Raw genomic sequence first — 12,770 nt, forward strand, 5'->3', positions numbered from 1 at the left:
GCAAATCTGGTCAATTCCACTCTTGGGAAAAGAGCTTTGCCCTTTTCCTTAAAATGAAATTGTCCAAGATAGCAAGTTGGTAAGAACGGAAAACGGACATTTGTATTTGTGGTTTATATAAAGGGGTGACGAAATAGCTGTTCAACAGAGATAAAAGTGGCTGTCTTATAGAAATGGAAAGAGTAAAACTGGACACTCAGGTTTTGTAATGGGAGCAGCTCAAATGTGATCTTCATCTCTGTCCCAGGTTATGACATTTTCCAGCAGGATCCCCTCAGCAACATAGTGAGTGCCCAGCCAAAGCTGCCTTCCAACACAGCCTCGGAACCAACGTTGCGTCAGGGCTGCTTCTACCTCCTTGTGTTTGTTCCCATCACATGTGCCCTACTGCAGCTCCTCAGCTGGTCACAATTCAGCCTACATGGCAAACGCCTCCAGATAGTGAAATCTCAGCGTCAGACCTTGACAGACAGTCAGTCCCAGGACATCAAAACAATTTAATTGCCAGTAGGGGTGTGCAATGAGTGGTGCCTCCCACACCCGCACCATGGACATCTGCATGATAAGACTCCAAAAAGGAGGGCAGGAGTTTTAACAAAGAAGAACAATTATTACATTAGCATGCCAGCATGGAAATAGTGGAAGCCCTGAATTCCCTGCAAGTCAAGTCTGTGTATGGTTAACCTTAAGAGCTCATGGGGACCGGAATGTTTGCATCTCCTGTCTCCAGCCCAAGGTAGTCCAGAAAAAGTCATCACATTGCCTTTACAAAGGGGGTAAAACCCTTGGTCAAGAATAACTTGCTGATCATGTCAGTATTCATTTTCATAAGTGTCTGATTTGGAAGAAAAGTTAACTGGTGACAGAAGGAGGTGCAGGGAGTGTTTAAGTGAGCTAGTTAGCCCAGTAGCAACCTTGTCATTGAACCTTGTTCTTTCTGGAACTGTGGGCACCCTTGCCCTGGGTGCAGGGGGTGGGGGATAGGATTCAAGTTTTTCCCCTTATTTCCCCTCTTTGCATTAGATCTGAGATACCTCTTTCTTCCCCTGCCTCCTGCTCACATCCTAGTGTGATTTAACTGTGAATGCAATTAAAATCTCTTCAGAATGTCACTGGTTCTTCACAGAGGACAGCAGGGTACTTGGACTTGCAAATGAGGTTTACTTGTGGGGAAATTATGCTGTTGTAATTCATGAGCTTCAAGAGAGGAGTGTACTAAATTAAACCACAGCAACAATTTGTGTTGAAAGGATGGTGAGGGGCTCTTTTATGGGAAGGGCTCTGTGGCCATTCTCAAGTTTCGATGTGTCAACTCGTCAGATGTGTTCTGGCTTAGAGTTTTCAGGAACTATTACAACTGAACCTTGACTTTTGTGGGTTTAACTTTTGCAGATTTGATTATTTGTGAGTTTGCCATCAATAATTAAACAGGATTTTTTTGGAGTTTTGCAGCCTTCTGTGAAAAATTGCAGAAGATATGTTTAGAATAGAAAATGTAAAGCAAACTAAAAAAAAATGTCATATGCAAGGAGCCACGCATGTGCTTGCACATGCTGAAAGCCAAGTGCCTGGAGGTGGCTGGGAGGCCTGGTCTACCAGACCCTACCCCTGTGCTGCTGCACTTTCCACAACCTGGCACCTGCCCACCGCCATGTATCAACTATGTAGGCTAACATGCACACACAAGGGAGCAGCAGTCCATTACACATATGGTCAACAGTATTAAGAATTAAGCTGTTTTGGGGGGTGGGGGTAGAGATATCCATGGTTTTTCCACTTTTGCAGGAGTCCTACATCCCTAACCTCTGTGAATGTAGAGGCACAACTGTATTTTCTAGGATGAAAGACTGGCCTCTTGTAGGAGATGCTCTTCTTTTTTTTCTGCTTTATCAGGTATTAGCATCTAAGGCAGGAAATTCCAAGGGCAACTTGATATGTTGACTTGTGGATCTGTTAATGTTTTAAACCTGGGCTTCAGTTTCCCCATTCCACATGAGCGGAGTGATTTGCTGGCCCTTGTCTGTCCACAGAACTGACTAGAGGAGCCTTCTGCCAGATGAGAGGAACCATAGCCTTAATTAACTGGGAAGGCTGGCCCCAAGTTCACAGAATGGCGTAGGTTGACAAGATGGTGCTTGTATGCACATATCTGATAGAAAAAGATACTTCCAGGGAAATGTTCTGGCTAGGAAAAATGGAGGCTGCTAGTAGGAATGTCTCCAAAATCAGCTTCAAAGAAGTATGTGTCATAGGAAATTGTCTGTCAGCTAATCAGGAAGATTAGCTTGCATGCAAATCATGCCTCAAGTAGGAGGGACACTTATGTTGTAATTCCCTTGGCCTGCTAGACATGTTAACGCACTAGTTTTGTTCTATCTCTGGAACTCAGAAAGGGCAAGCTGAGATCCTTGTGAAACTTCTGCTCCTTTAACAGTTGCGTTTTTTTCCTGATGAGTTACTGGTGTGAGAAGCTAGGCTTCCTTGAAGAGATTCCAAATTCCAGTTTTGGATTACCTATAGGGAACAGAGAACCACATCCTGTCCTCAGACAGCAGTGGACCAGGAAGGCAGCTGGCTGTACTTGGGTTTGGATGCAAGGGTTCTGGCTTTTCCAGCTGATTTAACTGGAAAGTTTTATACTCCTTTAGAGTTTTAGGGAGAGAAATGTGGCAACCCAAGTTCTTGCTCTTAGAATGAGGAAGCTTTTGACTGCTCTTATGGAGAACAAGAGATTCAGAGTTCCTTGGGACCAAACTTCATCCTTCTCTTTGAGCACTGAAGCAAGTATGCCTCCAAATTTGTTCAGGCAGCAGTTGCACTGCCACTGTTTACAGTATGAAGGGTTTTGTATCAGTAATATATTCTTATTTAAAAAGCCAAGTCCTCATTTCATTAAATTACAATTCTTTTTATGCTATTTTCTGTGTGTACCTGTTAATGATTTTTACATTGATGCATTACTGTGTTTTCATCCTGGATGGTCAGTCTGATTTTGTAAATGATCTCTCCCTGGACATGTGGAAGGTAACCTTAACTTTAAGCATCCAGGTCCAGCAGGGAAACCCACACCACTCCTCATGGGGAAGAGTCCAGCAACAGTGAACACTTCCATCTAATGTGAGCTCATGGGTCACTGAGGAGGTTGCCATGGCATTCTCCCCGGGTTGAGGTCAGCAGACAGCAGCTGCTGACTGCAGAAGGGACATGACCCTATCAGGCAGAGCATGGTCAACAAGATGTTATCATCCCTTGCACAGCCTGTCTTCGAAAAAGGCAAGGGTGTGTGTATATAAGGCATCTGAGCTGAAAGCTGCTTTTAGTTACATGGGTACCACCACCTCACTGGAAGCGTCTTTGAAATGGCATGAAGCACAATGGGAAGTGCATCTGGATGTGTGGTGGCAGTCCCCTTGTCTGCCTGCCCTCTTCTTCCTCCCCTATTCCCATGAGGCCATGCCAGATTTGACCTGGGAACACAATGCATAGGCCCTTAGGTCAGCCAAAGAGAAGGGAGTACAGGACAGAGAGGGTGAATACACAGGTAAGAAAAGGAGGAGGTTCACATGACTGAATAAGCCATGAAACATGGAAACCACACAATAAGCTGTTGTTTCTCCCCATGGTTCCACAGAAGCATATGTACCATGTGGTAAGTCCTGACATGGTCACACCACAGACCATACCATGATGGAAACCACTATGGCTTGTCATTATGTCTGAATGTAGCCAGTGTGTTGTATGTTAATGTGCACACAATGCTGCCTTCAAACTGAAAAGATGGTGTACCCTTGTTACTTGAAAAATGACTGTTTGGCTTAAGATTCAAGAACAATAATCCACTCTCATACATACTGGGAAAACCATGATTCCATTAAACAGATACCATATTGTATATTAACAACTTTATTTAAGTACTTTGGGCAACACCCAGCTGTGGCTTGCACATATGTGCAAAATAGAATCAGGCTGATGGAACCAATACTAGGTTGTAGAAAGCACCTGTCAGATTCAAAATATAACACTGCTGCTTCTGATAACTGATTTCAAAGCAAGGAAAAAGTCATGAGGAATTGAAGGGTTGGGGAACAGGAGCTAACAGTTGTTGTTTTACACATGGACCTTCTTGTCATCCTGTAGTGCTGTAGAAATGGGCTATACTAAGCTAGTAGTTGTTCGCTGCCCCCTCTACCAGTACAAGCTGCCATGCGTTGACCCTTGTTAACTATTCCCCCATGACTGCAACTATAATTAAGTGTATAATGCCATGCATATTTAGATGGATATAGTCTCACAACTCCCAGCATGCCCCATCAGCAACTGGCTGGGCAATGCTGGGTGCTGTGGCGCTTCTTTCTTTCTAAACATGCATAGGATTGTGCCTTAAGTTTCCTTTGTTTCCAAGCAATTATAAAGGGAGACTAGTAGCTCTACAGGTGGAAATTAAGGAAGAACCAAGGCATCTGTAGCCAAGTGTTGGCATGCATTTCAAACATGAGTGAGCTCAAACAAAACATAACATCTTTATAAGGCATGAAATATGAACCAGTTTCCCTTATCTATAGTGGAAGGTCCTCCATAAAATGTCTCAGCTACCCTGCCTTGCCAATGGAGAAGCTAGTAGTCAGGACTACTCCCATTGCTAACTGATCCACCACTCAGGTTATCTCTGGTCCTGTACTTCGGCCTATCATTCTTTGTAGAACAACTTGAGCCTCAACCTACTGTAAAATGAGGGTCCAAGTAAAGAATCTGGTAGCACACTGATTTCCCATTCAGATCCGATCCCAAAGCAGCAAAAGCAAACTTGCTCCAGCCAGGGCTCAAAACTGAGGCAGTTCAAATCAAAAGGAATCAGCAAAGCGATCATATTTTAAATGGTCCCAACAGGGATGCAGTGAGTCAAAGCTGGGTCTGACTTCACTCAGATCAGTTAGATACGGTGTTAATTTCAGGGGAAACTTATTTTCACTTTAAATGAAAAAAACTAAATGATTTCTTCAATCAAGTGGTATTAATGCAACTGCTGTATGAGAAGGCTACTAAAGCAACAAAGGAGGGTGTATTCTCCTGGCAGTGCGAGCTGACTTAGAAGCTCAAGATACAGCTGAGATAAGCAAACCCATAATAGGTACATTGCAAAATTACTACAAGAAGTCATGCAAAAATGCAGAGGAATTTTTCACTCCTGACTGTTAGCATGAAACACAATTTTGTCAAAAGGTCATGCTCTTGTAAATGCAGGGTACCTTCATGTCCACTATCAGTGTTTTGACCAATCATTTCCTCCCGCACACTTAGAAACTGCTCTGTCCTACCTTTCAATTGCTAAATCAAAATTGCAGCTTCCAGGAAACTTTACAATGCATTGCCTCTGGGCCACATTATTTAGAACTAAAGAAAAGGAAATATTGCTGAGATCCCAACTGGTGCTCATCAATGGAACAATTACCACTCTGTCTGAGGGCATCCCCCTTGCAGGAAGAGGGCAAGAAAGGTCCATGAAGAGGCATAAATCCTAAATGGAGCAGGGTATAAGCATATTGCTCTTCATTTATATACCTCAGATATGCCTCTTTTGTCTCCCAAGCACAAGCCAGGTATTCTATCACACAGCCTGAGTGTTTATTTGCAAGATTTTATACTGGCTGTTATTTTTTTCCAAACACTGTAGGGATGTTAGGTAATACATAATAATGCACTGTATTCTATTACCATTCTACAGGAAGAGCTATATGATATTTTACCTCCTTAAGGCTGAACTTGACTCCTGATATTGTAAACCCTGAAATAGGTAGAATGCTGCCAGAATGCCAAATTGCCTACTTCAGTCCCAAAGTCATATTCTGAGAATACTGATGACCTAAAGGCAAAACAAAGAGTTGCAAAGAAAATTCAAGTGCACCACATTCAAAATACACCGACAGTAGCAAACAGGACTACATTTTGCCACCACTTCCTTGGATAGCTTGAGTCTGGGTTGGCTACTGGTAAACAAGGCTCATTTCTTGCTGTCTCATCTCCTAATACTTAAGCAGTCAACCATGTAAAATATTTGGTTTTCAGCAGCAGCATTAAAAAATTAAGCACCAAAATACGTATTTTTAAAAACAACAAAACAAAATTCAAAGCAGATGATTTTTTCCTTCCTGTAACAGAACAGAAGCAGCCGAAGGGGTTAACACAACCCTGGAATTATAACCAACCTCCCTCCCTCTAGAGGTTAGTTTATTGTTCCCTTAAGGGCTGCATTCATGGAAACATTCACTCCAAATGGAACAGGGTATTTTTGAGTGGGGCTAACCCAACAGTACTAAGCAAGTATGTTGTTTAAATGTCAGTGCTAGTGTTAAACAATGGAAATATCATATAGCAGGACAGAGAGTGTGGGGGGAACTAACCCTGGGGCCAGTTAGTAGTTTAGCTACCACTAAAACTTGTCAATAAATAAAATAATGCTAAAACAATTACATAGTTTCCCAGCAAGCATGGCTGAAGAGCTCCTTGTGCAAAGGGTTGTGACATGGACATAAACCCTTTAAGAAAGAATTAATAATGTAAACCCTTAGATTACATGAGAGATTAGAATGGGGACAGAGGGAGAAGAGACTAGGCCATGATACACTATGGAGTCCCCTAGACACTTGGCTGCAGGGTAGGTGACTGTCTCACTACAGGATGCCAAGACAAGGACTATCTAGAAGAGAACAAAGGAAGGGTGATTCTGTTCTACACCATGCATTACAAACTATTTCCTAAAATTAATTGCTCCAACTGTCCCGTTGTGGTCCAAATTCTCATGCACACATACACACTGCAGTAAACGGGTTTGTAACAGCTCAGAATGTGCTTATTCTCTGTTGTGTATTGTTAAAAAATACCAGTAAGGGAGGGAAGCAATGAATCGGCCATCTACAAAATTGCTGAGCAACTGGGAAGCACTAGATAAAGTCAGCTTCTGTGCACAGAGGTTCCATGACAGACTTCAACCTGGCCCATGTTCCAACTCAGACCATCCACTGGGAGCCCAAGCACTGGCTGGTTTACTGCACTCTTATTTCCACCTTGCTAAGCTGCTCAGTTTCTTACCCATACTATTTAATTTTCATGACACAAATGTACTCCCATAAGTTCATGGGCCAACTGAAAAAGAAACAGATCCTTCAAAACATTTCTATTCCTATTTCTCGCCTTCCTCCCACAAGATCGATCAAAAATTAAGTCAAAGCCTTGGCCTTCCTTTTTGCTCTGCTAAAGAAAGTCCATGGCATGGCAGCACCCATCGACCCATACACGCACACACATACAAACAGGGAGCTCCTCAGACACTCAGAAAAGCGAGTTGAGAACAAGAATGAGTCCACAAAGAGACCCCAGAACACTCCTGGCTTAGAATGTTTTTCGGTGGATTGCCCGGGAACTGTCTTCCTCATATTCTTTCTTGGAAACCCACATTTTCTTAAATGTATCCAGGGAAGCCAGGATAGAGCCTCTGTGGAAGAACCAAACACAGGAGTTACCCACACTTGGAGACTGGCTTTTCCCCTGCCCCCCTTACTCCTACAAAAACTACTAAAGCATTATTTTCCTTTAAAAATTTTAAAATAATCACATGCTTTATATGGGGATGCCTTTGAAGATGGTCCGGATACTTCAGTTGGTTCAGAATAGCCAGAACCAAGCCAGAATATTAATGGGGACCAGCAGATATGCACATATAACGCCGGTCATTTACCATCTACACTGGCTATCAAGTGAAGTCTGGGCTCAATTTAAGGTGCTGGTGATGATCAATGATGAAGCCCTAATTGGCTTAGGACCTGGACATCTGAAGGAGCGTCTCCATCCCTATGTGCCTGCTCCCCCCTTAAGGTCTGGGTAGGAAGTACTTCTTTGGGAGCCCTCTTTGAAGATTAGGAGAGTGGCTACCCAGAGAAGGGCCTTCTCTGTGGTGGCACCCCAGTTATGAAATATGTTCCCCAGAGAGGTTTGCCAGGTGCCGACACTTTACTATTTTCGGCACCAGGCCAACCCCTTTTAATTTTCCCAGCATTTTAAATTGTCATCTTAATGGGATTTTATAGAAGATGATGTTGTGCTTTACTTATTTTATTGCAAGAATGTCCTGAAACTCTTGGTAAGGGGATGGTATAGAAAAGTTCAAGGGGGGGGGGTTGTTCTGGAGAATTGGATGGTCCTTTGCAGGTGCCTTAACATGACAGCAGACAAAATGGTTAGCTTTTCTCACACGTGTTGTGCAGCATCCCTGGAGTTGCTAAGGATAAGAGTGGGCTCCAATATGCCCAACTAATTCTGTATGAAATATGTACCCTACAATATGCCCAAACACTACAGCACAGAGGAGTTCTGCAGCAGACATGCATCTGTTCCCCAGCAGGCAAGTTAATGTTTCCTTTATGAAACGTGGTTTCTTTATGAAAGGGAGTATGTAAAACACTGTACTTCAGTTAGCAGCTACCTGCCTTGCTGGAGTACCACACATGCATCTTACTCAGGCTTTCACTGCCACATCATCAGGAGGGGGTGCAGCTTTATCCTCCTAAGAGCCACCACATCACTTGCTTTAGCAATCAATTTTGCACACAATATGGCTACAGCCCAAATTCTCCCCCTGCACTGTATACAAAAAATTTCTTTTATCAATCAGTCGGAGCAAACAAGACTAACATTTCTGCTACAACACAAGTTATGCTTTACATACCCGATCCAGGTAGAATATAACCTCTCCTGAGGAGCAGATATCTGGGGAATTTTAAATAAAAGAGACACTAAGAAAGAGGTGGATTTAGAGGGAAGCAGCATTCCTTTTCCATATACTAAGGTCACATCAATCTTCTCTGACATGTCTTTGGAATATCTTGCTGCCATCCCCAGGCATGTTCTATCCAGGTGGCTTGGAATCTAAAATGCTAAGCATCAGTGCTGCAGTCCATCCAGTGAGGTACCTTTCAGAAGCCTATACAAACTTCATTTGGAATACAGCCAGTTTAGGAGAAACCCCTTTATTTTGCATCAGAGGAGGTGTTTGGGGGACCATCCACCTGGATTGGATCCCTGAATCTTTCATTTGGAGACTATGTGCCCTGCCCTGCTGTTCCTGAGCACAGGAACATGGGCCTGATGTTTTGTGTTGCATCTGATCCCTTTAGGCATGTTTCACCTCCTGCAGAAACCCCACTAAAAAGAACTACCTACCCTGATTTTGACATCCTTGGGGGCCAGTTTCTTCACCTCGCTCAGAAGCCTGTCACCAAAACCTGAACCAAAGACAAAAGTCAGCCTCAGTTTAAAAACAGCAGAAACAATTCTGGCTCTTCCCAACCTGATGAAGGTACTGCACCCCCTCTCCAAGAGAGTAGTGGGGTGCAATGCCTTTGTACATTTGGTTCTCAGGGAGGGATAGTGAAACTCTCTCCTCTCACTTCTCTCCCCACCTTGCAGCCTGTACTGTGATTAAAAAGTAGCCTCTGGTCTATATCATAACTGCTGCTGTTTGCCCCCCAAGTTCCTCATTCAAAGAAAATCTGAACAAGCTTCTGAGTCATTAGGATGAAAACTAGAAACATTTCCTTACTATATGGAAGAGTATTGTCTGAAATGACATCAATCTATCAATTTCAGATAGGTGATGCAATGGGAGAAAAGAAATTATTAGAACCGGCTCGCAACAATTGTGCTTCTTTAGTATTATAAAGGGGACATGATTATTTATTTATTTATTTATTTAGGAGACTTCTATGCCACCCCATTCACCGAAGCCTCGGGGTGGCTCACATCCATAAATAAACTTTCATAGAATAATATAAATTAACAGTATAAATTAAGTCGCCCTGGCCAAAGAATAAAATGAATAAATACTATTAACAATTAAAATGACAATTGAATAAAAAGGTCTTCGCCTGGCACCAAAAAACAAATAACGACGGTGCCAGGCGGACCTCTCTGAGGAGCGCATTCCATAGATTGGGTGCCACTGCAGAGAAAGCCCTCCTCCGAGTACTCACCCTCCTAATTTCCTTCACAGAGGGTTCCTGGAGAAGGGCCTCTCCCGCAGATCTCAAGGGGTGGGCAGGCATATATGGATGTAAGTGCTCCTTCAGGTAACCAGGACCCAAGCCGTTAAGGGCTTTATAGGTCATCACCAACACCTTGAATTGGGCCCGGACTTCAATGGGAAGCCAGTGAAGCTGACAGAGGACTGGAGTCATGTGAACATAACGCCCAGTCCCCGTCAGCAGCCTGGCAGCGCTATTTTGAACCAATTGAAGTATCCGGACTGTCTTCAAGGGTAGCCCCACGTAGAGCGCATTACAGAAGTCAACTCGGGAAGTCACCAACGTGTGTGTCACTATCGCCAGGCAGTCGTACTCCAGGTAGGGGCGCAGCTGATGGATCAGCTGAAGCTGAAAGAAAGCGCTCCTCGCCACCGCTGTCACCTGAGCTTCCAATGATAGCTCTGGGTCGAGGAGCACTCCCAAGCTGCGAACCTTGTCCCTAAGAGGGAGTGCAACCCCATTCAGGACTAGGTTCAATTCACCCTCCCCGAAGCCCGATCCGCCAACCAACAGGACCTCCGTCTTGTCTGGATTGAGCTTCAGTTTACTGGCCCTCATCCAGCCCATTACCTCAGCCAGGCACCAGTTCAGCACAGTCACTGCCTCACCTGGATTGGTAGAGCTGGGTATCATCAGCGTAATGATGATTCCGAAGCCCACACCTCCTGATGACCTCTCCCAGCGGTTTCATGTAGACGTTAAACAGGAAAGGGGACAAAATGGACCCCTGCGGTACTCCATGGCATAGCTGCCAAGGTGCAGAGCCATAGTCCCCCAGCACCACCTTCTGGAATCAGCCATTGAGATAGGAGCGGAACCACTGCAAAGCAGTGCCTCCGACCCCCAATCCCGCTAGCCTATCCAGAAGGATACCATGGTCGATGGTATCGAAAGCCGTTGAGAGGTCCAGAAGAACCAACAGGGACGCACTCCCCATCCTTCTCCCTGCACAGGTCATTGTACAGGGCGACCAAGGCAGATTCAGTACCATACCCGGGTCCGAAGCCGGACTGAAATGGGTCCAGATAATCAGTCTCATCCAAGAGTGCTTGGAGTTGTCCTGCCACCACCCACTCCAACACCTTGCCCAGAAACGGGATGTTGGCCACTGGTCTATAATTAGTGGCCATCTCTGGATCCAGTGATGCTTTCTTCAGGCCCACTCGGACTACTGCCTCCTTTAAAGGGGCAGGTACCCGACCCTCCCTCAGAGAAGTGTTAACCACTTCCAAGATCCAGATCCCAATCCCGTGCTTGGCGTTGTTTATTAACCAAGATGGGCAAGGGTCCAATAGGCAAGTGGTGGGACATACTCGTCCAAGCACCTTGTCCACATCATCAGGCTGCAATAACTGAAATTCATCCATTAATTTTGGACCAGATGGCGACATTGGTATCTCCTCAGAAGCCTCTGAATCACTAGTAGAGTCTAGCTCATGACGAATCTGAGCAATTTTCTCCGTGAAATGCTTGGCAAAGTCGTCAAAGCGGGCCTTCGAGGGTGGAACCAGATCTTTCTTAGGGCCAGGGCAGACCAGGCCTTGTACCACTCAAAAAAGCTCCGCTGGACGGCATTTTGAGGAGGCGATGGAAAAGGATTTCTTTTTCGCCGCCCTCACCGCCACAGCATAGGCCCGATAATGGGCTCTTAAATGTGTTCGGTCAGATTCATCCCGTGATCTCCTCCACCTACACTCTAGCCATCTCCCAGCCTGCTTCATCGCCCGCAATTCAGGTGTATACCAAGGGGAAGAGTGGGCTCTGCCTCTCCTAAGGATGCTTAGGAGAGATCATGTCAACAGCCCTAGTCATCTCCCCGTACCATAGTTCGACCAGAGCCTCGACAGGAGCACCAGTCTTGTCACCCGGAAACTCCCCCAGGGCCTTCAGGAATCCGTCCGGATCCATCCGGCTATGTGGGCGGACCCACACAATCGGGTCCACACCCTTATAGAGGGAGAGGCCGCTCTTGAGCATAAACCTCACAAGGAAGTGATCTGACCATGACAGGGGTGTCAGACATAAATTCCTCACCATCAGACCACCCTCTTCCTGCCCCGTCGAGAAAACCAGGTCCAGAGTGTGTCCACATTCATGGTTCAGGCCTGTGACATGTTGAGACAGCTCCATGGCCATCATGGAGGCCATGAAGTCCTGAGCCGCCCCAGTCAGACCAGTCTCGGCATGGAGATTGAAGTCCCCCAGGACCAACATCCTGGGGGTCCTCAATACCAGGTCTGAGACAATCTCCGTCAGCTCAGGCAGGGAGACTGTTGGGCAGAAAGATGAACGGTACACCAACAGAATCCGCAATCTGTCTCGATCGCCCAACACCAAGTAGAGGCACTCCAGCCCTGGTCTCGAAGGGACTGGAAGACCCGTGAGGGAGATGGAGGCTCGGTAAACCAAAGCGACCCCCCCTCCCCTCCCCTCCCCTCCAGGCATGGACAGTGCTGAACCAGATACCCGGGCGGGCACATTTGAGAGAAGGCGACATCCCCTCCCCTCTCCCGCCCAGGTCTCTGTTATGCAAGCCAGGTCGGCCCCTTCATCCACAATCAAGTCATGGATGAGGGAAGATTTATTGTGGACCGACCTGGCATTAAGCAGCAGCACCGTCAGGCCCGAGGGGCGGTTGACAAGACCACCTGTCCCTCCTTCTGGTTCTGCCCCCAGCCAGAGGGTTCCAGGTAGTCT

At 45.5% G+C, this 12,770-nt stretch overlaps 2 protein-coding genes across 12 annotated transcripts in view; one reads left to right on the plus strand and one right to left on the minus strand.

Moving 5' to 3' along the window:
* Positions 1-12,770, plus strand: part of MFSD13A (major facilitator superfamily domain containing 13A) — a 34,974-nt gene that overhangs the window by 12,744 nt on the left and 9,460 nt on the right. For 4 of the 8 annotated variants that reach the window (XM_044437553.1, XM_044437505.1, XM_044437496.1 and 1 more), the window contains one exon: positions 248-2,917. The exons of the other annotated variants lie outside the window; for them this stretch is intronic. In XM_044437553.1, coding sequence (XP_044293488.1) covers positions 248-501 — 254 coding nt within the window. In that variant the 3' untranslated portion in view covers positions 502-2,917. Of the gene's footprint in view, positions 1-247; positions 2,918-12,770 lie in introns of those variants that run through there. 8 annotated transcript variants of the gene reach the window in all.
* Positions 3,888-12,770, minus strand: part of ACTR1A (actin related protein 1A) — a 20,852-nt gene continuing 11,969 nt past the window's right edge. For all 4 annotated transcript variants that reach the window (XM_044437567.1, XM_044437594.1, XM_044437577.1 and 1 more), the window contains exons 9-11: positions 9,214-9,275; positions 8,720-8,760; positions 3,888-7,489 (exon numbers count right to left, since the gene is read on the minus strand). In XM_044437567.1, coding sequence (XP_044293502.1) covers positions 7,387-7,489; positions 8,720-8,760; positions 9,214-9,275 — 206 coding nt within the window. In that variant the 3' untranslated portion in view covers positions 3,888-7,386. The remainder of the gene's footprint in view (positions 7,490-8,719; positions 8,761-9,213; positions 9,276-12,770) is intronic.

This window comes from Varanus komodoensis, unplaced genomic scaffold (assembly GCF_004798865.1).
Source record: "Varanus komodoensis strain SLA01 unplaced genomic scaffold, ASM479886v1 scaffold1, whole genome shotgun sequence".
Classification (NCBI taxonomy): Eukaryota; Metazoa; Chordata; class Lepidosauria; order Squamata; family Varanidae; genus Varanus; species Varanus komodoensis.